Here is a 24,905-nt window from a genome sequence, read left to right on the forward strand (position 1 = left end):
CGTGATTTTGGGGGTTCGCCTTTTTCTTTTGAAGGCCTGAACATTTCTCTTCTGTGTTTTGGAACGTTTCCCATTTTCCAAGAATCCTCAAGGATTAAAGACCACATCGTAAATATCTTTGGCTTAGTGCTTACTATCCTCTGGCCTGTCCTGAATTAGGAGCCTCTTTCGCTCCCTGCCCATTGGTTAGGACATTCCCTGTATAGGAAAAAGCACCCTAGGGGCTGGGAGTTTCTGTACTGCTCTGACATCTAGAAACCCGTTATTAGAAGTGCATCTCAAAATTAGAAGAGTATGTGGAAAGTCGCTTCTGGGTAAGAGGGACTTCTGGGGACACTTCTACCCTCGAATCAGACACCCCTCCACACGCCACGTAAAGTTTACACCGCGTGTGTCTCTGCTAAAATCCGAGTCAGCATCTTCCCTCCAGTGTTATTTATAATATTGAAAAACTAGGGGGACTGGTTAAACTAGACGTGTCACAGCATGCAGCTGCTGAAAGTGAAGGGAAAATACTAGGTGACAGGAGTGAGGATCCTAAACAGCAGTGGGCTTCTACACTTAGTCTTCCCCTTCTGCTCCTCTGTACTTTCCCGATCATGTCATAATTCCTGTCCATAAAGTCACGATATTAAGGAGAAAGGCAGTCCCAGTCACCTCGGGACTCTGTCCCTCACTGCCACCTTCTGCGGACTTCAGCCCGCGGTGTTGGTCTAGCTCCTTCAGTATCTCTGTCTCAGTAAGCTGTTCACTTAACAGGAAAGATCAGTGTGCTCTTATGAATTTTAGCTCAAGACTGAAGGCACGGAAGGCCTGGCTGCTGTCTGGTGTCACACGCAAACCCACCGCCTCGCTGCGCTGTGTACTTCTGCCTCCTCACTTCCCTCTGTCCCAGCTGTGGCCTCTCGGCCCCAGAGCAGTGGATGCTCCCAAGTCCCAGGGCTCTGACGGCCTCTTGTCCTTGTGTCCGTTTGGGGGGGACTTTCAGGTTAGAGGAAGGGCTGTACCCCTGGGGCAGTGCTCTCAACCCAGGGCACACCAGGACCCCTAGAGAAGCTTTGGAAAACCTTAAAGCCTGGGATCCACTGGACCGAGTGACACGAATCTCTGCGGCGAGGCTGGGGCAAGAGGCAAGAACCAAGAAGGGCACAAAGAGGCCACCGAGAAGGGCCAGGGGCTTGAACAGTAACAATAACCATAACCAGCATTTATTGAGTGGCTGCCACAGCCGGCAGCCCCATGACCATCCTGAGAGACGGGTGCCGTCACTCTGAATGTGGGGAGACAGGCTGAGAGGTGGGGAAACTTGCCCAGAGCCGCAGAGGGGGCGTGGCAGAGCTGGAGTTCAACCCAGCCAGGAGAGCTCCTTTCACCTGGGGAGGGAAACAGCTTCCTGGGAAGCTTTCTCTATTCTGAGAACAGCAGACACCCACAGGCTGTGGGGACTTCCTTTGTCTCCTAGGGGTAAACGGAGAGGCAGATCCGAAAGAGGGGCTGTCCTGGGTCTAAGCTCACAGCCACTGCTGTTTTCAAGAGACCACAGAAACCCTCTGGCCCTCCTCTCCCTTCAGAGGGAAGGACTTGGGGGTTTGCTCATCACCCGGAGTGGAGACTGGTCTAAGTGGAGTTTCTTTAAGAAACTCTGGGGCCGCCCTGGGGACTGTGCTACCCTCAGGAGGCTGCCGTGCACAGGAGGAGGCTTCACCATGGGGATGTCTGCAAGCCAGGTGGGCCTGGAGAACGGGTGCACGGGCAGATGCACGGGGGCAGCCCACCCTGGCCTAGAGCAGGGGGACACGGGAGGCCTCGCCCAGGCGCCGGGCCAGCTCGCCGGCCTGCTGCACCAGCACGTCCGTGGGGATGACCGACAGGTGGAGGGTCAGCAGCTCCCGGCACCTGACAGCCTCCGCCGGGTGGCCCTTGCTGTAGTAGCGCAGGAGCTTCCTGGGGGAGGGAGCGGGAAGGGGGACAGGATTGAGGAGGGAGCCAGGCCAAGGGGTCTTCCCGGCACTGCACAGGTACAAAGTCACCTCACTAGGCCCCGGCACCGGGCGAGAGGCCTTCCCTGCCCCTCGCTGACCCAACCTTACAAGGTTCAGCCCCAGGCTGCCACGGCCCAACCCTCTGGGTTCCTGATCCTGGAATGGGGTCCACTAGATGGCAGGGCCCCATCTATGGGGCACACAGAGCCGTCAGAGAAGGTCTTCAGGAGCCCAGCAGAGACGCCAGCAAATGCTGCCTCGATGTGCCAGCGGGAAGAACCCCAGCAAGCGCCCCACTCTCTTCCTCTCACTGAATGCCTGGCTGTGAGGAGCTTCTAACAAGGGGAGACGGGCTCAGGGGGACATTCCTGAAGGACGGGCTGCACGCCCTGTGGGGACTGGCACTGACCGCCCATCGTCTGTTCCCCTCTGTGCCCAGAGCCCTCTGGATCAGCATCACCTGTAGTAGTCTCCTCCCAGCATGCCGACAGGAGCCGAGTCATCGGACAGGACAGGCACCTCGATGATCTGGAGTTTGTACCCCTGGGGAAGGAGGCAGGGCGTCTTGAGTGGGGAGGCGGTGGGTGTGGGGAGAAGAGCACAGGCTTGAACCAGACACTCGGTCTGAGGCCGGGCTCAGCCCTGCTTGGCGTGTGCCTCGTGCTGGGAAAAGGCACTGGTTTCTTTTTACCTTGTCTTCTCACTTGTGAAGCAGGAATAAGAATAAACTCCCAAAGAACATTAGACATGGATGTAAAGTTCCGAGTGTCGTGCCCGGCACCTGGTAGCTCTCAGTCCCATCAACCAGTGGACCTGGGTCAGCGACAGGCACACGTGAGGGAGGACGACCCGGGGACGTGTCATGAAGAACAAAGCGTTACAAAAGGCCAAGTCTCTCTCTGAAAGCAACAGGTATTCCCAGGGCAGGACATGGCGGGGAAGGGACTCAAGCTCTGTTGGGCTCCCACTGTGTGCCAGGCGCCCTCACGGGGCTCCTGCGGCGCTGTGCTCACCGGGCCTGCCGCACAGGGGAGGAGGAGGACTTGGTGGCGGCCCAGTTGCAGCCAGACTTCACACCTGGGTCTCCCCGCACCACAGCCTACTGCCCTGTGGGGCTAAACACACACACACACACACACACACACGCACACACACACACACACACACACACGGAGCCCTGTCCCTCCCTAGAAGCTAAGGTGATGGTCACACCCACATCCTGGGCGCTTCTGAGGCAGGCACAGAGCAAAGATGGGAGCCTGCAGGTCAGGAGAGCCGAGCCTGGGTTCTGACATCATCACCTAGGACCTCGGTGGCCCTGGCCATGGTGTCTGATCTCAGGGCGTCAGCGTCTCCATCTGCAAAATGGGGTCAGTGACACCTGCTCCGACCATCACACGGGCTGTGCGGATGTGAGGCCGTGAGAACAGGGTGAGAGACCCCGACGGCTGCACTGTGCCGTGCAGGAAGGGGGGAAGGAGGGCTCGCTGACAGGGGCAGAGAGAGGGCAGGGCACGAGCAGGGGAGAGGACAGGACGAGGGGCCAAGGGAATGTGGGAGGGAGAAGCAATGGCCCTCAGAGAGCTGGAATGATGGCCAAGGGTGACAAGTGAGGAGGAAACAAGAAGAGAAAAAGGAAACGAAAGCAGAGGAAACAGGGGAGACACAGAGCGAGACAGTGAGGGAGAGCAACAGCGCGAGGGGGTGGGAGGACACAGATAATAAACTCCCGTGACCCGTGCTCATACTGCAGCAATGGTGAGGTTTGGCCAACACGGCCGACGCAAGAGAGCTGAGCCTTCCTGCTAGCCTTGCCCTGGGCAGGCTGGTTAACTGCTCTGAGCTTCGGTTTATCAGCCTCTACAATGGGAACAGGGAGCCGGGCTCTGTAAGTGCAGCTGATGCCACTGAAACACCACCGAGGAAGCGCGGGCTGGGCGGCCTTGCTCACGCGGGCACACATCTGTTCACATGTCACCTGGATGCTGCCTTAATCAATGGCATGAGATTTTCAGAGAATGGGGTGGAGGGGCCTGAGCGCAAACGGGACCTGAGTTCTGGGTGCCAACCAGCTGGGCTCAGCTGTCAGCTCCACCAGGGACAAGAAGAGCTGGAGACACAGACTGAACAGAATCCAGGAGAAAAGGATCCAAGAGTCACAGGGAAAGCAAGCATTTCGGGACGGCCCTGCCCCGGGCTGGCCACACCCACCATCTCGTTCTCGAACCACAGGAAATAGGAGCAGTAGAAGTCCCCCTCGCGGCACAGCAGCGTGGTGTAGCCCTTCTGCAGGTATCTGCGTGCCAGCTGGATCAGAGACCAGACCTGGGGAGAGGAGACAGTGCTCATCTCTGCAGCCTGTGGGGCGGCCCTCTCTCCACGGCAGGGACTGGGCTCAGGCTCTCAAATCCCGAGGGGAGAAAAGCACTCAGAGGAGGAGCTCCTGGAAGGCCAGGGGCCTCTCCTGCTCATCTTCTTCCTTAGTGTCCGGGCCCAGCCGTGGCTCAAAGCAGGAGCTTAATAATAAATGGGTGATGGATGGATGCACGGATGGACTAGCCACCCCTCCAGTTACTGTGACGACAAAATACACGTATAAACACTTTATGTACCTTTACTATACACACAAGCCATAAAGAGATTCATCTTTCAGGCCAGAACAGAGCCAGGGACTTAAGAGAAGATGAGGGGGTGGCCCCCTGGAACCCTCCTGCTGTCGAGGGCCAGCCACTCACCTGGGCCCCTCAGGACTGAGGATCTCTGGCACAGGCTCTATGCCATGAAGTTGCTAGAAAAGTGTTTGAACGCACAGAGTGCCCTGGTCCAGGAACATCCTCTGCTCCAGGGCGAAGTCTGAACGAGGGCTCACCAAGGGCACCGACGGGAACACAGTGACCAAGGGACAACGTGCCTCAGATCCCCTCCGCGAGATTCTCCTGCCTAATTCAAGGACTTCTGACGCTGCCTGTGAACTGCCCTAGGGAAGCTGGCAGCAGGGGCAGCTCTGCTCCCCCACCTCCCAGGGCCTGGAAAGGCCTGCTGCGCTCTCACCAAAGAGCTTAGAAAAAGCTTAGCGGCAGGCATACGGGAGCTACTCCAAACCTGCCCACAACACAACGTCTAATGAAACCTGCAAACAAATACACGGGTTTGCTCTGTTTTTCAGGAAAGCAATTCGACAACATGTATCAATAACCTTAAAAACACTCCTTCCATTTGCCTTTGTAATTCCATTTCTGGGATTCCATATTGAGAAAATAATCAGAGACGAGAACAAGGATGTATGCCCAGAGGCATGTGCCGCAGAATTACTTACAACCGAAAGAGCCTGGGAACAATCTAAACGTTCAACTAAGTACATGACGTTACGTTCACATGATGGACTATTGTGGAGCTGATGATAACCACGTTGATAAAGAATTAATGACATGAGGAAATGCACCAGATATAAAGTGAAGTGAAAATGTGGTAAACACACTGCTTACACAGAATGATCTCAACTATAACAAACCGCACAGAAAAACAACGAAAAGAAATGTACCAAGATAACCCCAACTAGCTCCAGAAGGAGACGAAGATGCCAGGAAGGATGGTACCAGGAAATGCTCAACCAACTCCAGCTGCGGTCTGTGCCACACGCTGTGTTAAGAATATTACATGCATCATCTCATACACTTATAATCTCCGCAGCAATTCTATGATGTCACTAGAGTTACTATCCTCTTTTACACATAAGAAAACTGAAACTTAGACTTCATAATACCCCAGCTACACAGCTAGTGAGGGGCAGAGCTGGGTCTCCAACGGGCCTTTTGTCAGGATCTTGTTTTAACCATTACGATACACCTTATTTGTATACACAATGTATATGAAAATATATAGTTTTTTAGAAAGTGGCAGAGGTCCTCTGTTCTCCCCACCAAAAATACTAGTTTGCTATGAAGATGAATCAAAGAAAAGGACCCCTGGAGACTGTTTCCTTCGTAGAAACCACCTAGTTTTACATTCTGATACTCAAGTTGATTAACCCATGTGTCTTCTTTCTGTTTTAATGAACTCAGCCAACACTTATCGGGCACTTATTTATGCCAGGCACTGAGTTAGGCCCTGGCCATTTCCTCCCCTGAACTCACTGCCCAGACTCTGCTGCTCCAGGCACACTGACACACCTGGGAAGGTGGCCCTGAGTGCCGACCGGCATCCTGGGGTGATGAAGATGGGCAACTATTCTTAGGAGCCTGAAGAGCTGGGTGCAGACACCAGGAAGAGTGCCATGAAGGGTTCTGGCGGGGGTGCTCAGAGCCTCCCGGGAGCCCGAGGGCGGGGGCTAGTCCTCTGGGCAGGGGTCAGCACACCCATCTGATGCGTGAGGAGAGGGCCCAGGCCAGGCCAGGTTACCTTGGTTCTGACGAAGGTGGCCAGGGGCCCCCTGCCCAGCTCCGATGAAGTCCTTTCAGTGCTGCTGAGGGAAGGGGCCACCATCTGGCCGGTGGTGCGGTCCACGTAGATGAAATGCACCAGGCCGGGGAAGTCTTCCAGGTAGGTGAGGGTCTCAGTTAAGGTGCTTGTTAAGGCAGAACCAGGGAGGGAGCTCCTCTGTCCTCGACCTAGGCTTCCAGCGAGGCCCGCCACCCGCCCCCAGGATCCCCCCCTTTCCCAGGTCTCTCTTTACTGTCGAACCTCCACCCCTGAGAAGGTCTAAGATGCAAATACAACGGATCCTTGGCTCTGGCACATTTAATGCAGGGAGTTCTGGTCCCAACAGGAACATGGTATGTTCATGTTTTACCATTTTCATGCGGGATGGGTTTAAATGATACACATGCTGCGGCTGGTATGAGAGCAGAGCTATAGAGCTGAAGAGTGAGGCTAGCTGGCCGCCCACCCACCCGCCTCACCGTGATCCTGTTCACCTCTACACTTCATCTCCAGAGGCTGGAACGTTCCCATCTGAGAGGAAGGGCAGTGGCTGATGGCTAGCAAGGCCTTCTCACCTGTGCATTGAAGACCGAAGTCTCCAGAGACAGGAGGCCACACCCTTTAGAGATTTTAATACAGAAAAAGCTGTTTCATATAAAGTTCCAGGGAAAATCAGTATTTGGTAAAATTAGTTCTGTAATAAAAGGGTAAGTCTTGGAGGTGGCTTTTCAAATGGGGACAAATAAACACATTTACTGCAGGCCTTCTCAGAGCCTTCACGTGCCACTGTGTACTGTGACCTCTAAGAAGGAGGACGTGGCCACTCAAACCTACCCAACCCCAGGCCCCTGTCCCTCGTGGGAGACCCACTGCCACCTAGCTGGCTGGACAACACCGACATAAACGATCCCCAGGGCTCTCACAAGTAACCGTGGGAGAGCAGGACTTTCTGAAATTCCAGCTGTGGAGTGTTCCTACAGACAAGGCCCCTGGGACACTACCTCCTATCATTTTTCTTCAGAGAAAGGAAGCTGAGGTGGTGAAATATATGCTCTTTCTCCCCAAAGCCGCAGCCCTTCAAGTGAGTGGGTGGAGGAGGCAGGTAGTCCCGAAAGGCCTCCTCAGGGCCAGCCATCAGGATATGACACCATGGTGACATTCCTCCTGCCCTTCACCAACAGGAAGTCCTTCCAGTCTGCCAGCTTTTCTCTGCCGAGGAAGCAGGGAGAACAGGGCTGGGGTCAGGTGCGCCCCAGCTCCTGCCCTGGCCGCCAAGGGGCCACACCGACACTTACTGCATGAGCGTCTGGACCTGGTCCTGCAGGTGCTGGGGCAGCGAGGGGCCTCCCCGGCCCGGAGCCGTGGTCAGGAAGCTGAGCCGGTAGATGGCGCAAAGCTGCCTCTTCAGCCTCCCGCATGCCTGGAGCAGCCTGGGCACAGAGAGGTGAGATGTCACAGCCGGAAGGGCCCTAGGAGGGCACGCCCAGGATGGTACCCCATCCCCTGTGATCACCCTCCTCCTGGACTGACGTACAGCACAGCTGATGCCCCACACCCTGGCCCTCACTGAGCCAGGAGGCAGCTTCCCAGTTTTCCCCCAGTGTGTGCTCTGAGCACTTAGAACCTCATCCAACCTCATGGTTTATTTTATGGAGAAACAAGGGGTAGTGACTCGCCCGAGGTCACACACTGAGTCCGTGCTGGAGCCGGGCCTCTGCTGGCCGTGTCGGGCCCTCAGGCCCTGCTCCTCAATCTCTGTCCTCTCTGCTCCCAGCCTCCCCTCAGCATCCGTGGGCTGGACCCGCCCTCCCAGGACCCCCTCTGCCCTCAGAAGCGCCTTCCTGAGCATCCTCTCCCTCTGGGCCTGGAGGAAACTTGCTCCTCTGTCCAAACGACTCCCCCCTTGACCTCAGAGCCCACCACTCACTGCCAGGATGATCCGGGCTCACTTCTGGAGAAGGCCTTGGTCTTGAACTCCAGCCAGGTGCTCTGTAAGGAGGACAGGTGACAGGCAGCTTCCTGACAACATTCCCACAGCGAGGTCCAGGGGACACCCTACCTTATGCTCTGAAAGGCTCCAAAAGGTGCCCTGCCTCCATGGCTTATTTAGGCCCAGCACACACCTGCCATCCACAGCCAAGCTAGGTCTCTGGCAGGTCCCCCAGAACCCTGCACCCCACTGTACACCAGGCTACTCATTGAGCAGGCAGGTATTTAAAGAGCAGTTTCTGTGTGCCAAGTACCAGGCTCACTGCCTCGCTGGTAGATACCGTAAACCAATGATGCCAGCGTGACAGGTAGGCGCCTCAAGGGAGAGGCGGACGCAGGCAAGAGCTGGGGTGCTGACCCCCCTCAGGGGAGCTTTGCATCCTAACACGTGCTCACTGGAGTGCGCTGGGCACGGAGAGATGCTGAGCGCTGCGGGCTGACTGTTAATTTGCGTCTGGGCTTCAGTTGGCTGCTCTGCCTCTTCTAACCCCTCTGCTCGTTTTCAGACCAGTGCAAATTCCGTGCACAACGAATCTCAGTTCCTTGAGCCCTGCCAGCTACACGAGTGGCCTCAGATCTCAGCCCAGTGTTCTACCCTTGAGAGCTCCCCCCCAGGCTCCGGCCTGGGCTGTGCCCCGTTTCCTGCTCTGCTTGCGCACTGTCCCAGGGTCTTGGCCTCATCTCCCAACCTGGGTTCTACGCCCCCTGTGGGTGCAGCGGCCTTCCTGTGTCCTGCACGTCTGAGACCAGCCAGGTGGTGAGGGGTGTGGCGGGCAGACCGCTGGCCGTCGCTGAGCCCTCGAGTTGGGCTCTGGCTCCACTGCTCACCAGTCCAGTAACTTTGGCCAAATCACCATCTATCTGAGCCTGGGTTTCCTCATCTGAAAAATGGGAGCTATAACTTGTCACACAAAAACGTTTTGGAAATGTCAAGTGCCACTGCTGGAAGTTTCTGTTTCTGTTTCCTAATGGGGGAAACAAGGATCACAAGCCCACGGTGGGGTGGGGCAGGGCCCAGAGCCTGGGCCCCTCACCTAGTGTGGACAGAATGGGCCCTGTGCCCTCTCCCCAAGGTGGGGTGTCCAGGGCTTGCGTCTCACCTGAAGCTCTTGCCCACCTCGATTCTTGACAAACTTGTCCATCCTCTGGCGTAGGTCCCCCATGAGGGGGTGGGACCGCAGGGCACTCCCGGCCTCCTGCCCCTCCTTCAGCTTCTTCTCCAGTAGAGAAAACCCATCCAGCAGCTGGTACAGGGCCAGGGCCAGGGCCGTACTGGGGCTCTAAGGTTAGGAGAGCAGGGCAGGGCAGACAGGGGCAGCCGTGGGGCGGGCATCTAGGCTAGGGCGTTGCCAGGGCAGGCGGGAGTGCTCGTACCTTGGTCAGGAGCACCATGTTGATGCCTGGCCACAGCGGCAGGCAGTACATGGTGTGGGGCACCATGGGGCAGTAGCTCTCTTTCACGGTGGCATCCAGGAAAATCCTTCTGGGGTTGGAGGGTCCTGGGGAGCGAGGGACCAGCATCTGGAGGGTGTCCTCAGCCATCTGCGGAGGAAGAGGAGCTGTCAGCAGGAAGGGGTGGGCAGGCGTCTGGCCTCCTCCCCACATTGGGTCCACCCACAGCTGCCCACTTGCCGTCCTCCCTGTGAACCACGAGGCATAAACTTTTCTAGCCCCAAGAAATCCCAGTTCCTAAATCCCTGCGCTCTGCTGCGGCTGCCCTGGCAGCTCCTGTCCTGCTGCCCCTCTCTCTCTCAACATCCTCGGGGCCCTTCTGCCGGGAGTCAGGACTGGATACCACACGGGGGTAGCGGGTGGTAAGAAAGGACAAGAAAGGTGGGAAAAGCAGCCGGCGTGGGGTGGCATGAAGGGGAGGAGGCTCCTCTACAGCTTTCTGTACACGAAGCATTTAAAGCTGATTAACACCTGTCATTTCACCACCTTCAGGACATCCCGACAGTCATTCAAGGGGGGCAAGTGGGGCATAACAGGGCTAAACAAGCAAGACAACCAGCCTTACGAGGGCTCTGAGTAACAAAGTCTTTACGGGCAAAAGCAAAGAATTAAGGAAATCGTTAGGGATGCCACAGAAACTTCTCTATAAGGAAGTCTTCCGATAACAGCAGAGGACTCCGTACAACACACTGGCTGTCCAGGAATTTGCTAAGTAAACAATAACGTGCGCACGCAATGCACCCTGAACAGCCTTGTTAAGAAGCACACTGCTGAGGAGCGCCTAGTTAATGCGAAAACGCTCAAAAACAGAAAGAATAACGAAGCACATCAGGATTCAAATTTAGTAAAAGAAAAAATATATATGTCGTGTGTGTATGTGTCAATGCACATATAAAGTCATAGAAAGACTAGAAGGAAACACTCCAAAATCTTAATAGTAGTTAACATCTGGGGCTGGGATCTGAGAGTGATCTTTTTCCTTTTCCGTATTTTAATTCTGTTTATCCCAATTTTTCTACAATGAACGTATTTACTTTATCATTTAGAAACCATTAAAAATTAAGCTGGACTTTCCTCCCAAGAACAGTGAGGGTGGGGATTTCTCAGGAGTGGAGGCCAGATGTCTGGGGGAGGGGGAGGGGAGGGAGGCGGTCACCCTCATCCACCACTCCCCCCGCCCCTGCACTGGCTGGCCAGCCGTGAGAGGGCACAGGAAGGCCAGCGTGGCTGGAGAGTCACCCCAGGAGAAGCCCTCAGAGTCTCCAGTGCTCACTGCATCATCTCAGATCAGCTGGCGCCCCGGCCAAACCCCCCCACCCCCGAGCCCCCCAGGAGAAACTCACCTGGACATGGGGATCATCAGTGGGAGGGGTACCCCCATCCAGCCAGACTGTGCTACCTGCAGGCCATAGGTATTAACATAACAACATAAATAATGGCAAAATGTAAATACTGGCCCAACAGCCTGTCAGCAGGGGAGGATGGAGCAGAGATGGCCCCATGCCATCAGCAGCTCACGCACATTAGTGTGAGCTGGGGAGACTTCCCCTTCTCATCCTATCCCAAACTGGTGAGTGCAGGGCAAGCTCAGAGGTACCAGAGCTAGAGCAGCCTGGGCTGGGGAAGAGAGGCTCCCTGATGCCCCAGTGGGCTGCGGGGAGGAGCTCCTGCACGTGTACCTGGCGGTGTGGGGGGGTGTCCCTCAACCCCCTCCTCGGTCCCCAATCCCCTCCTTGTTTCTGCCCTCCCTAACCCTTCAGGCCCCTCCCTGGCTATAACAGTGCCTCTTCACTGGGAGGCAGCACACACTGTCTACAGTTCCCCATTTATTTAATCAATCAGCAAACTTTAACTGAGTATCTACTATGTGCTGGGAACTGAACTAGATTTCCTTTCCTAGGTCAGCTCACAAAAACCAGCTGAACCAACCGCATATTTGAAATATTGTAGGCTTGTAATAATAGTGCTCTCTCGTGTATTTCATTGCAAATAACTATCATTTATAATCATGTTTTTCTGGGGAAGCCTGTGTCTGTGTTTCAAACACCTGACTTACGAATGGATGAATGCAACTCCACCCATTTGTAAGCTGTGAGTTCCGTGCACTGTGGAACAGGCATTATTTACAGCTTTGAGGCATGAAAAAACTACTGAGAGAAAGGGGCCAGGAGGAGGAATGAGGGAAGGGAGCAGTGAGAAGAAAATGGAACTTCAGCCATTACCCCAAAGTAGTGCTTTTTGACGTTTTGGGCTCGTGGAGAGCTTAGAGAACCCAGGACAGTTATGATCCCAGCCATAGAGAAATGGACAAGCAGGGAAGAATTGGCACATGGTCTCAGGGGTCCCAGGCTCCTTTTTTGTTTTGTTAATAATATTTCCAATATTTTTCGTTTCTTTTTATTGTTTACCCACATACTTTGGAAAAGCAGGTAAGCTATAAACCATATAGACTGAATATTTATATTTTAAATCACTGTACTAGAAATAAAATGATTATTACTTATTTGATTACTTATTAATTATAAAAAAGAAAGAGAAGGCAAAGAGCACATATATGAGAGATGAATTTTTAAATGATATCAACTTGTCATAAAAAATTTTAGGGATCCTTTGAGTGGCCTTAACAGTCCTTGAATTCAAGCTGGAGCCGGAAGGGTAGACAGAGGGTTTGCTGCACACAGTGTCCTGGGCTCTAGGAATTTGGGTGTCTGTGCCTGGACCCTTACAGGGCGTTGGGATCCACTGAACCCTAAGACAGATTCTCCCAGGGCTGCCTATCCGCCTTGCCTTCTCCAGGTCCCTGTCCTGTGCCCCTCCTCCTCTCCAGGTCTCACCTGAACTCTGCTCCCCGGGAGAAGGAGCTGGTGTGAAATACTCCTCAGGGAGGGAGAGGCTGTCTGTCTCCTGGGAGGGAGAAGGGGCAGCTGGGTTGAGGTCTCAGAGAGGCTCTCCCAGGGGGCTCGACCCTGGTCCCTGCTCTCTGGGGAGAGGCTGAGCCTCCCCTCCCCTCCCCCTCCCTCCCACCCCTCCCCCTCCCTCCCACCCCTCCCACCCCTCCCCAGAACATAGCACATACAGTCCCTGCAGAACTCCTGGTTGGGTCTGCAGAACAAGAGCTCCAGGCCTGCTGCACCGGGATGCTCTGGCTGCGGAGGGGCCTCTGTGGGGAAGGCTGCAACAGATCCGGGGATGCTAGTTAGAGCTGCCTGCCTGGCTCCTCTGCCTCCTGCACTTCACAGCGCAGCCCTGGGGGGCGGGGGCCGCTAGCCCCTGCGCACACTCCACTGTGCAGCCCTGGGTGTGCGCCCTCACTTTCCAGGGATGTTTCAATTTTAGAAATTCCAGAAAGTCCAACACATTGGCACCCAAACCACTGCCAGCACTTACTGAGAGTGTTCACTACACCCCAGGCACTGCTGAGCTCTAGGTAAACTGTTTCCTTTATTCCTCATGACAACCCTGAGAGGTAGATGCCATCGTTGTCCCATTGCACAGATAAGGGAATCAAGGTTCAGATGGGGTAAGTACTTGCACAGCAAACAGCTGAGTGGTAAAGGTGGGACTATGTTGGGACTATTTTTGGGACTCCAAAAATCTGCACTTTTAACCCACTAAACTACATGCATTCTAGAATTCCCCTCACATCTGAAAGCAGCTGGAAAAAAGTCATGCCCAGCCACATGCCCAGGACTGTGACTTGGAAACCACAGCCTCCCCAGCAGCCTGCCCAGAACTCTCCTGACTGGTTTTCCAAGTCGCCTTCCTGAAGGCCTCCTGCTGCCCAGAGAGCTGCCCCGAGACCTGGGTGTCGCTGTCCTCCGCCATGCTCTCGCTGGGGTAGAGGTCCTGCACCAGAAGGATGAGGGCAAGGAGGTCGGGTGGGCGCAGGGAGCCGGCGCTGTGGCTGTGGAGAGAACAGGCAGCAGGTCAGCGTGTGCCCGCTGCCCCCAGCCCACAGGTGGCAGTGGACAGGGGCAAGTAAGTTAAGGGAGTCTGGAGCATGATCCCTGCCCTCAAGGAGTTTACAAATGTGCCCGCTGACCTCATCCTTTCTGGAGAAAGTAACTCATCCATTTAAAAAATAAAACTTGGTTGTGTTGAAAAAAAAAAATTACCAGTGGAAAACCACCAGGGACGAGTAACAGCATATCAGGAAACCCTAAATTAAGATTCTGAGACAGTGTTCCAGGAAGAAATAATTCAGAGAAGGAAGTGAGCTGAGAGGGGGAGAAGAACTGAAGAATCTAAGAAGGCTTCCTGGAAGAGATGGGTCTGGAAGGTTTCCCTGGCCCAGGAGGTGGTGCTTTTCAGGTAGGGGGGATAAGAAAGGGTGAAGGTGAGGGGACCCAGGGCCTCCGGGCCACCCCATGCTGGGGCCCTTGGACTCACCTGGAGTAGAAAGCCAGCAACTTGGAGTGCACGAGCAGGAAGGCATGCAGGGCCTCCTCGCCAGCCCGCCCAGGGCTGGAGTTGATGGCCTGGACGACGTGCCGCTCCAGCACCTCGATGCACAGCTCACATAGCTGAGGGTGGATCAGCCGCTCCACAGCCTGGGCATGCGGGCAGGGAGAGGAAGTCACATCACCCCCACACCTCCCGCTCCAGCCCCAGGATGGCAATACATTCACTCAGGCCACAGTGAGCACACACCATGTGCCAGATGCTTGGGAACAGGGAGGCTCGGACCAGCACAGAGTCTGCCCTTCTGGGCCTTAGTGTGGTCACTAGACTCTAGTGGATGAGACAGACAATATGCAGAGAAAGAGATAAAATAAGTGCTAACAACTGCTGTGTAGGAAATATACAGTATTGGACTAGAGAAGAAGAGCAGAGACCTAAGTGTGTAGGGTGTTCAAAGAAAATGTCCCTGAGGAGGTGACCTTTAAACTGATATCTAGAGAACAAGAAACCCCCGTCAGAGAAGGAGGGAGGGGCGAATGCCGCAAGCTGAGGAAAGAGCACATGCAAAGGCCTTGAGGTGGAGACAGAGTTTGGAGCAGTGCTGCCTAACTGATTACAAAGGCAACCCCTACACGTAATTTAAAATTTTCTAGTAACTACATTAAAAAGTAAAAAGTGAAATTAATTTTAATAATTGATTTAACCTAATACATCTAAAATATTATCATTTCAACATAAGGAATAAAAGCATTATTAATGGGATAGTTAATAATCCTATTTGACATTCTATTTTTTTTTTTTTGCATTTGACATTCCTTTTTTGTCCTAAGTCATCAATATCCAGTGTATATTTTACAGGTATAGCATAACTCAATTTGGACTAACTATACTTCAAATATTCAACAAAGACATGTAGCTAATGACTACCACACTGGACAGAGTTGAACACAGAGTGCCCCGGAAATGGGAAGAAGTCCCGGGTGGGCAGTGCATGGTGAGTAAGGACAAGAGAGGCATGAGATGAGGCTGGGGCAAGACAGGCAGTGGTGGATCATACAGGGCCTGATAGGCTTGGTAAGGACTGTGGATTTTATCTTAACTGCATTAGGTCACCTCCTACAAGAAGCCTTTTGCTGATGCCTCAGAAGGAGTTGACCACGCCAACCTCTGTGCCATCATGGATTTTGAGAAACCCAACCTGGCAGCACCCAGTATACTTTATTGTTTTTAGTACATATGAATGGCTGATTTCCCCTCAAGGGCAGAGACTTTATTCATCTCTGTATTCCCAGGGCCTGGCACACCTCTTAGCATATGCGAGGTACTATATGTTTACTGGAAGACTGAATGAGTGGGGTGTGAAAATGAATTCCTTCAGATCTATTTTCCTGTTCACTAATTCTCTTTCCAGCTATGTCTCATCTATTATTTAACCCATCTCTTAAGGTTTTCATTTTAACAATTATGTTTTCACTTCTAAAACATCTATATGGGGTTTCTCCCTAGCTTTTATGTCTGCAAATATTTCCTGGTTGTTTTATGTCCTGTACCTAAAAATTCTAGTGTATCAAGCTCCTTGAGATCTACATCTGCTGGTGATTGATTTCCCTGACTCCTACTCATGGTGGCTTATTCTCTTGTGCATCTGACTGTTAAACTGTGAGCTCGTATTTGTCTGCGCTTAACCTGTCCTCAAAATCAACGGCTTTCAACATGTAGCTCCCAGACCAGCATAACCAGCATCACCTGGGAGCTAGTTAGAAACGCACATTGTAGAGCCTCCCACCCTTGGCCCCCACAGTCAATGAGAAAAGTGAGGCCCAGAAACCTATATCTAACAAGTCCTCCAGACGATTCTGATGCACACGGAGTGTGAGAATCACCGACTTAGAGAGAATCTGTGTTTGTCTGTACAAGGAGCAAGCGGGTGCTGCTGACGGCCACCTTACTCTTCAGGTCTGGGCTTAAGTAGGAGTTGCAGGCTCAGCTCTCCTGTCGCTGTTGGCCTAAGGTTTAGTTTTCTGGTTGTAGTGTTGGTACCGTCATCTGTACTCGGGCAATCTTGCCTTTAGTGCTGCTTATTTTTCACTACTTTCCACTCTAGTTTCAGCTCAATATAATTTGGGGGGTGATCAGAGTGGAGGGGGCTATCTTCAGAGATTTCCATAATTTACTGAGAGCCCAAAAACTGCATTAAAACGTCCATTTTATCCAAAATCTAGCTGTGTTAAGATAGGGAGGCCCATCAGTGTGCCCAGCCCAGCATGTGGCCAGAAAGAGCAACCCTCAGAAATGCATGGGCTTGAGGCACTGCCTGTGTCCTCACTCATGGAGGGGAGGGTGGTGTCAAAACATGGTCTTAATGCTGCTCAGCCCCTCTGACCTGACATCTCTGTGGCCCGAGGACTCCCGCACCCAGCAGTCACCTCCACAGCGAAACACTGCTCCTGCTGCCGCAGGCGGCCGTAGGTCCACAGCAGGCTCTGGAAGTGCTCCCACACCTGCACACGCTGCCCCAGGTCCGGGGGCCGCAGCCTGGGAGCAGAGCAGGGGAGACCCATAAGAAAGCCGGCTGTCCCCAGCTTCAGCCAAAGGAGCGGCCTGACATCACTGCCAGCGCCAGGCAAGCTCATGTGACATGACCAGACCCCTGCAGGAGCCCACACAGCACAGAGGGGGCGTGTCGGGCTCTGCCCTCTCTGTAGAGCCAAGTGGGATGGGCACGGAAGCAAGAGGTGGGCGCCTGAGCAGATCGCCTCACTTCTCAACCTCTCTCACACACACACACATGACAACAGCCAGCTAGAGAGACCCAGGAAGAGGCCAGGGGCAGAGTGTGACAGGCAGCTTCACTGAGGCTGGGTGCACACCGCCTGGCCTTGAGAGGGGCTCAGCACAGCACCCAGGGGACTCACTCCTTTCGGATGAGCTGGCCGTCCATGGTAACCAGCCCGAAGTGCACCTCGAAAAGGTACTTGAGCACGCACAGCTTCTGCCGCAGGTCCCCCTCGCCCTCGGTGTGGTCTCCATTGATGGCAATGAACAGGCACTCTCCAAACTGCAGGCACAGCGGTCAGTGGGTGTCAGCCAGCCCCAGGGGACCCCCTCACCTCCCCTGATCGCTGGGGACAGTGAGGGGGGCTCAGCTCCCAGGGGATTTTGTTAAGATGCAGCTTCTGCCTTCTAAAAGAGTCTGAGGTTCAAGATGAGGAGGAGGCGTGTGGACTGCCCAAGGAGCCAAGGGAAGAGGAACACGGGCCCCAGGGCCGCACGCTCACCAGGTGAAGGACGTACAGGTAGTTGCCATTTTCCGTCGAGAAGCAGGTGTATGTATCTGAGAGCTTCTCCAGCATCGTCATAGAGGAGATAATGACTGGGGCCAGGAGGGTGCTGAGCTGGTCCTCCAGGGCGGGAAGCTGCAAGAGGGGATAGAGAATAATACTGCTTAGTGTGCCAGACCCTGGGACAAAGGAATGGACAAGACCCAGGCCTTGCCATCAAGGGCTCCATAGTTCTAGACCCACCTGGGAGGCTATCACTGTCCTGACAGGGAGACACTTGGGTAGTAGTTAGGAAGGCTGGGAAGGGTCAGGCAGCTAATTGTGCTGCTCAGGCTGTGATTCTAGAAGGAAACATTAAGGAATTAGGCCACATTTCCATAGAGGAATGTTTGGGGCATTTAATAGAGAGCTGGCCAACTCTAAGAAAGTTCAGTATGTGTACCAAAGTCCATGCCCTTTGTTGCAGTTAAGTTCCCTTTGGGGAATGTATCCTAAGGAAAATAATCAGAAATGAGGCAGAGATACATGCGCAAAAATGTTCCCTACAGCGTAATTTATAGTAGAAGCAACTGGAAAGAATGTAAATGTCCAGTACCAGGGAAAGAGTTAAATAAACAACAGTACATCTGAATGATGGGAGACTATATAGCACTTAAAATATTAGAGTGTTTCAGTGACATGGAAAATTCCTATGATACAATGTAATGTTTAAAAAAATGGTTGTGAATGCTCTGTATTTTCAAATGATAAAAAAAACAAGGTATTGAAAAACCAATGAGAAATTCACACTATTAAAGTTACTGCTTCTGAAGAGAAGGATCAGGAATGATCTTCCCCCCAGTTTTTACATCTTTCTGTACTTTCCCTATTTCAGTAACAAGTATGCTTTTACTTTTATAATCTCTTCACTCATCCATTCTCTCTGACCTCCAAATAAGAAACAGAACAAACAGACAAAACCAAAAAGAAACTGGACAAATTTGCTGAAGGTCTGGGAATAAAGATGGGATAAAGCCAAGGGAATGGTAATAACTCAAGTTCTCAACACTGGAATGAAAAGATAGGAGGAGACAGCTGACCTTCCCCATGCTGATCTCAGGAGCCTCGACTGAAACAGGGAGAAAGCGGAGTCCTAATTTTAACTTGTACACAAGGAGCTGAGTAAGACCTTGCCTTCAGAAGAACAGGCAAGCAGCCAGGGGTACTGTGCGGCACTTAAAATACAAGGGGGTCCGCGTCACGAGGGGTGTCGTTTCCTCCCACAGACTCAACGTTTAGGAGCCCAGCGCCGTGTCCACTGCTGTGGAGGCTGTCAGTCACCTGCAACAGGTCTCCACTCAGGCAGGCAGCTCCTCTCCTGACCACCCCAGGCCACACCACCCCAGCCTGCCCACCGCACACCTGTGAAATAAACCCGTGGTGTTTATTTGCCACCTGGCTCATTTTCTTTAGACTCTGAATTCCACAAGTGCAGGGTCACGTTGCTATGTTCACTGTAAACAGTCCATTCTCGATTAGTATTCGTTGAATGAATATCCCTTCACATAGGCAAACGTTGGTTGAATTATTCATGTACGACAATATTCTTGAACCATCACGAACCAATCATGTTAATAGAAATGTCACTTAAAAACCTAGATGGTGTATAGCAACTCACTTTAAAAGTAGTAGGTTTTTCTGTAGGGATATAGGTGTAGCAAGAATTCTTTTGGTTGGGGGGAAATTATAATCTTTGTGTAGCTAGAGTGTAAAGAGAATTCTCCTATATTACTTGGTGTGATCATAAAGTGGTACAGTATCTTTGAATGGCTTTTGAATCGATGATTCTACTTTTAGGAATTTATCCTAAGGAAATAATGAGATGTGGGATAAAATTCAAGCACAAATGTTCCCTACAGCAATAGCTATAGCAAACTAAAAGCAATATACATGTCCAATACTGGGGAAATGGTTAAATAAATGATGCTACATTTATTCATATATTGAATATAATGTTTCCATTAAGATTTATGCTTTTGAGAATATTTAACAAAATGGAATAATGCTTTTCCTATAATGGCAAGTGAAAAAAAAAAAAAACCAGGAAATAAAATTGTAAGTGTGGTATGATCCCAACTATTTATAAACGATAAAGAGCCAAAGAAAATATATTGAAGAGCTAATAGCTCAGGGTAGTAGAATTATGGGTCATTTAAAAACTATTTATGTTATTTCCCAAATTTTCTACAATTAGTTCACATTATCCATAGGATCAGGAAAGAAAAGTGTTGGATACTTGAAAAATAAAACTTTGAAGACTTTTTTTCTTTACCTTAGTCATTTAGGAACTGAAAAGTCAGGAGTTTGTTCCTTTATGAGGTTTTTAATAAAGAGGAAGAGAAACACTATCAAATAGTTTGCCTCTTAAATTGACCAAGTTGATATAGTGGTTTAAGAACTAAAATACTTTAAAATTCTTAAATTAAAAAATTATACATATTGACTGCTAAAAAATAAAAGAGCCTAACAGATAGACCTGTTTTTTAGCTTAAATAAGACCGCTTAAATGCCTATGATCTCTGACACGTCGTATCATTCCTAAAGAGTATCAGCGATGTCGAGGTGAACTTGCTGATGTGGAGTTGGTCCGGCTGATGACCAGGCTCACTGGAGCAGGAAGGGCACTGAGAGGCAACCAGTCTGTGTGGCTGCAGAAATGCAAGGACTGTCTACTGCATCCCCAATACAAAAGTTTTTAATCCAAAATTGATCTGGAAAAAATTTCAAAATAAATTACTCCTTTAGAATGTAGAGCAGAAATTATCTAAGTGAAAATGACAACTGTCTCTGAGTTGTGATATTAAAGCGTTAAAATGGATATCCACATGCAAAAAAATAAACTTTATACTTTACACCACATACCAAAATTCAAAATGGATCATTAGACTGAATATAAAACCTAAAACTATAAAACTTCCAGAAGAATATGTGGGGAAAACTCTTTGTGATCTTGGGTTGGGCAAAGATTTCTTAGATATGACACCAAAAGTGTGATCCATAAAAGCAAAAAATGGAAAACATGGAGTTATCAAAATTAAAAACTTCTGCTTTTTGAAAGGTACTGTGAAGCAGATGCGAAGACAAGACACAGACTGAAAGAAAATATTTGCACAACGTAGATCTACAAAAGGACATATCCATATCTAGGAAACTCTCAAAACTCAGTAGGAATAATAAGAAACAATCAACCCAATGAAAACTAGGCAAAAAGATTTGAACAGACATTTCATTAAAGAAGACATAAAGATGGCAAATAAGCACATGAGAAGATGCTCAAAATCATTAGTCATGAAGGAAATGAAAATTTCTTCATAGGGTGGGGGTGGGTCACTGGAGAGCATCAAGGGCTGACCTCTAAGGGTGCGCAGGAGCGAGGGGCGCCGGGCCACACACAATGCCGTGTTCATCCCTCTGGCTGGGCCAGGACAGGTGGACAGGCTCTCCTGCCTCCTGGTAGTTCTGGGTTGTTCCCTCCCATCCGTCCCTCCTACCCTGCACTCACCCCTTCTCCCTCATTCTCCGACTGCCCAAACTTCAGCCGCAGACTCTCTTCAAACTCCTCGTCCATCCAGTAGAAGAGGACGTCTGCACCCTCTGTGGCCACCAAGATGCACTTCATCTGCCAGGGAGAAGTAAGGTCAAGGTCACCTCCCAGCCCCACATCCATAGGCTTGGCCTGAGTAATGAACAGGATCATAATCCCGCAAACACCTTCTGGCCTTTACTGTGCGCCAGGCACCACGAGGGCCCTCCTGGTGTTACTCTGCGCCACCCTCACAGCAACTGGGCTAAGCAGGAATCTTCAGTTACTCCTATTTTTAAGTGACAGAAGTGGGATCCAAACCCAGGCCTGTCTAATGCCAAGGCTGGGGCTCTTTCCTGTGTTATCTGGCCTCTCTGAACACAGCATCAGACCCACCACCAGCCTACTGGGACCAAAGGCAAGGAAGGACCCAGCTCTTGATCTGAGCACGGGGTCAACTGTACAAGGGGGACAGGCAGGCAGGGCCTGGTCTGGAATGGAGGGCGGCTGGTGCACCTCCCTCCAGGAAGTCCAGAAAAAATGTGCTTCTCCTCAAGTCACAGGTAGCTCCAGAGGATGAGCTTCAAAGCCCACAGGCAGGGGGTTCAGTATTACAGGAGTTTGATTCACAAGTTCCTCCTGCTCTGGTGGACACAAAGGCAATGTGACCTTGGCCACGGCTCATTCTCACTCCTGCTTAGCTGCTGCTTCCTCAGCCACCTCCACCAGTATCTCCTGCCCTTCCGGACCTCCTTCCCCAGCACCCACACATGTACCCTCTGTGCCACACATTATAATGCTTGACTATATACAATGGGTTTTCACATTCACCAACTGGTAGATTCTTAATCCAGAGCTTCCCATGCTGGGCCTTGGCCCTGTGAGGTGCAGCAAGACATTGATCTTCTCAGCGCTTAGGGAAGCCTGACCATGCCTGGTGAAGCCAGAGCTGTCAGGCCAGCTGCTTGCTCCAGTCAAGGGCTTCAAACCTTCTCCTATAGCTCAGCATGTCACACAGATATGCACTCATCACCCACGTGCTAGGACGTGATAATGATGAGGAAGCTCTGTTCTAACTCTTCCATGGTGGATGTCCAGCTTCCTCAACAGGATCATAGCATCTCGAGGCCTCAGACTCAGTAACATTCTTCAGGATCCCCTACGTGACCAGTTTAGTGGTACTTACCCAATTCCTCCCAAATCTCTAGTTGGTTTATCAACTTTAACTCGGAGAACCTAGCTTGATGGTGTTTCCAGCACAGTGAAAAACAAAGAATGTATCCTAGTCCCATGGAATTGCTAAACACTAGGCAGAGACTGGGAGAGCAATGGAGTGTGAAGGAAAGGTTGCTGGACGAGGGCAAGTGGGCTTGACGGGAAGGGAGTGCATGGGCTGGAGAACAGTGGGCTGGAGAATGGAGGCTGTGAACAGCAGAGAGCCCCTGTAGGCTGGTAAGGGTGTGGATCATGGATGGGTGGGGTCAAGGTTACGGAGGCTATTGTCCTGGTGCGGGGTAATGTGGGTCCACTCCTTGGTGGAGGCCAGGGGAGGAAGGGGCTGATTCAAGAGGTGTAGCTTAGAGACTTGGTAGGCCATGATGACCTCCTGGATGCAAGGGAGGAAGGACAGAACAGGCAAAGTTGACATCAGGATGCAGAGCTGGGATAGGGGATGGAGATGAGATGACTCTGCACAGCCGGCGAGAGCTCAGTCTACTACCTACCTCACCCTGTCCACCTCCCAGAGCCCGAGTAGCCCCAGGGTGGGTGCTGCCTGCCTCCATCTCAGGCAGGATCATCTACCTTGGCAAGGAGCACAGCGGAGCTTCCAGACAGCCAAAGATTCAGAAAGGGCTGTGGTAGACAGACTCAGTGACCAGTTCATGGAGAGCAGCATAGCATCCCAGGTCCTGCTTAAAACAGGGAGGTCATGAGGGCAAGCAGAGGCTCTCGTTCCAGCTGCTGCCTGTTCCCAGGAGTGGACAAGCTGGTGAAGGACAGAGTGGTCAAAGGTCTCTCTCTGGCTCTAAGGCCTTCTGCTCAGAACATACTCCCCTCGGCCAGGAGGTGTCCAAGTGCCCCACATTCTGCCCACCCTGCCCTCCCACAATGGAGAACACGAACCCGGCAAGCACAGTCCTTTGGCCATAGCACGTGTCCACAAACATTAATTCTCACCTACTGTTTCCTTCTGAGCATTCTCACTTCCCCATGGGTCACTCTGAGCCATGGTGTGGTCAGCAAACCCACCCTGAGCAGCCCCGGGAAGCCTGCTATGAGTGACTATTGGGAAACAGCATAGCACATCCCAGGGAGACAGAAAAGCAGTCCTGGGGAAGAGAGGTATCCTAGGGTAATGCAATGAATGGCAGTAAAGCAATACAACCGCCAGGGGAGACCCGGTTCTAGTTTTGTCTTTGCCAAGACACTTAAACCTCTCTGAGCCTCAACCTCTGGCTCCACCTCCCTCCAGGGTTCTAGTGAGAGCCTGGGAGTAACCAGGCAGACACACCCCTAGCAAACTTTCTTACACAGAGGTGGGGTGGGGGCTCGTTATTCTTACTTCCCAGCTTCCCCTCCTCAAATAACACGTGAACTAAACTGGTTTCAGAATCACTCATATTTTGATGATAAAAAGCAGGAACAATATAAAGCTTTAGCTTAATTAGGAAACCAAACATTGTAAACAAACAAGACACAAGAAAGGGCTGTTAGGGGCTCAGCATCTTGTGCAACATGAGACCCACTACATCACCAGCATGATTGACCTTAACGCCATATTCCCAGAAGAATGGAAATGCTCTTTAGTGGACGTTAGGTTCTACTTTTATTCCACAAGGTTGCTGGAAAGAGAACCTCACCGGTGTTATTTTCTGATTATTATTATTATCTGATTATGTTATTTTCCGATTATTTATGCTCTGAGGGAACACAGGACTCACTGGAGCCCCAGATGGCGCCGGGGCAACCTGGGGAAACGCCCCCACGCCCATATTCGCCATCCTCCCAGCAAACTGCCCCTATGGCCGCCGCCCCTGCCTGCCAGCAGCCCACACGCTCACAGCCTCGTCCTTGCCCCTGATGCGCTGGAGGACGCAGGAGTGAAGACCTGCAGGGCGCGCCCGCCGAATGGCAGGCCTTCCAGTTTGCCCTGCACTTTACAGTTTATGCAGCAGTTTCACCCCCAAGTCCCCCGAACCTCACAGATACCCTGGGAAGAAGGCCCGGCTTGTGACTACTGCCCCACTTCGTAGCTGCAGTAACTCTGGCTCCGAGAGGTGAGGCGACGGGCCCACGGCCCCACGCCGGGTGGGTGAGGCTAGAGGTGGAGACGCCCCCACTTCCGGGAGGGAAGCGCCAGGGTCCCGGAGTAAGCCCCACCGCCTACCGAGGCCCTCCGACAGCGCCGGAGGCCCACATACCGCGTAGTACCCAGACACCGGCCAGCCTGCCAGGAGCTCGCGGGCGCGCTTCCGGGTGTGGCCACGTGACCGCCCACGTGACGCCCGGGGAGGGACTGGAAGCCCGCCCCGCCTCTGCTTGGCTTACGCCTCTGCCTGTTGTTCGCTTTGCTTCCGCTCGGAGGCCGGGCCCAGCGAACCCTGACTCCGGCGCTTTGACTCCTGCCGGGCGGTGGCCACATTCCTCCCGTCAACAAGGAGGGCACCGAGGCCCATAGTGTGGGGGACTTTGCAGGCAGCCGTCAGAGGCACCTGCTGCTTCCGGCCCTGCAACCTGCCTTAGCTCAAGCCACTCCCCACCGAGGTACTAGGGAAGTCTCCATTTACAGGACAGGAAACTGACGCCCAGAGAGAAGAA

At 52.2% G+C, this 24,905-nt stretch overlaps 1 protein-coding gene across 5 annotated transcripts; it reads right to left on the reverse strand.

Moving 5' to 3' along the window:
- Window positions 1–1,138: 1,138 nt before the first annotated feature.
- Window positions 1,139–24,566, reverse strand: HPS1 (HPS1 biogenesis of lysosomal organelles complex 3 subunit 1). 5 transcript variants are annotated; one of them, XM_082673447.1, is made up of 20 exons: window positions 24,509–24,566; window positions 22,890–22,996; window positions 21,066–21,182; window positions 17,522–17,659; window positions 17,159–17,301; window positions 16,670–16,778; window positions 14,232–14,392; window positions 13,644–13,746; window positions 12,919–13,014; window positions 12,677–12,746; window positions 11,186–11,241; window positions 9,765–9,932; window positions 9,491–9,670; window positions 8,329–8,390; window positions 7,697–7,831; window positions 7,545–7,610; window positions 6,381–6,537; window positions 4,194–4,307; window positions 2,443–2,525; window positions 1,139–1,944 (listed from the first exon to the last, which is right to left on the reverse strand). In XM_082673447.1, exons 3-20 carry the CDS (start codon window positions 21,180–21,182, stop codon window positions 1,782–1,784), a joined length of 2,121 nt encoding a protein of 706 aa, XP_082529573.1. In that variant the 5' UTR covers window positions 22,890–22,996; window positions 24,509–24,566; the 3' UTR covers window positions 1,139–1,781. The 5 variants fall into 5 exon arrangements, with proteins under 5 accessions (XP_082529573.1, XP_082529575.1, XP_082529574.1 ...); XM_082673449.1 differs by having other exon boundaries at window positions 24,475–24,511; XM_082673448.1 differs by lacking the exon at window positions 24,509–24,566 and adding an exon at window positions 24,297–24,499.
- Window positions 24,567–24,905: the final 339 nt, after the last annotated feature.

This window comes from Grampus griseus, assembly GCF_964374135.1.
Source record: "Grampus griseus genome assembly, chromosome: 16".
Lineage (NCBI taxonomy): Eukaryota > Metazoa > Chordata > Mammalia > Artiodactyla > Delphinidae > Grampus > Grampus griseus.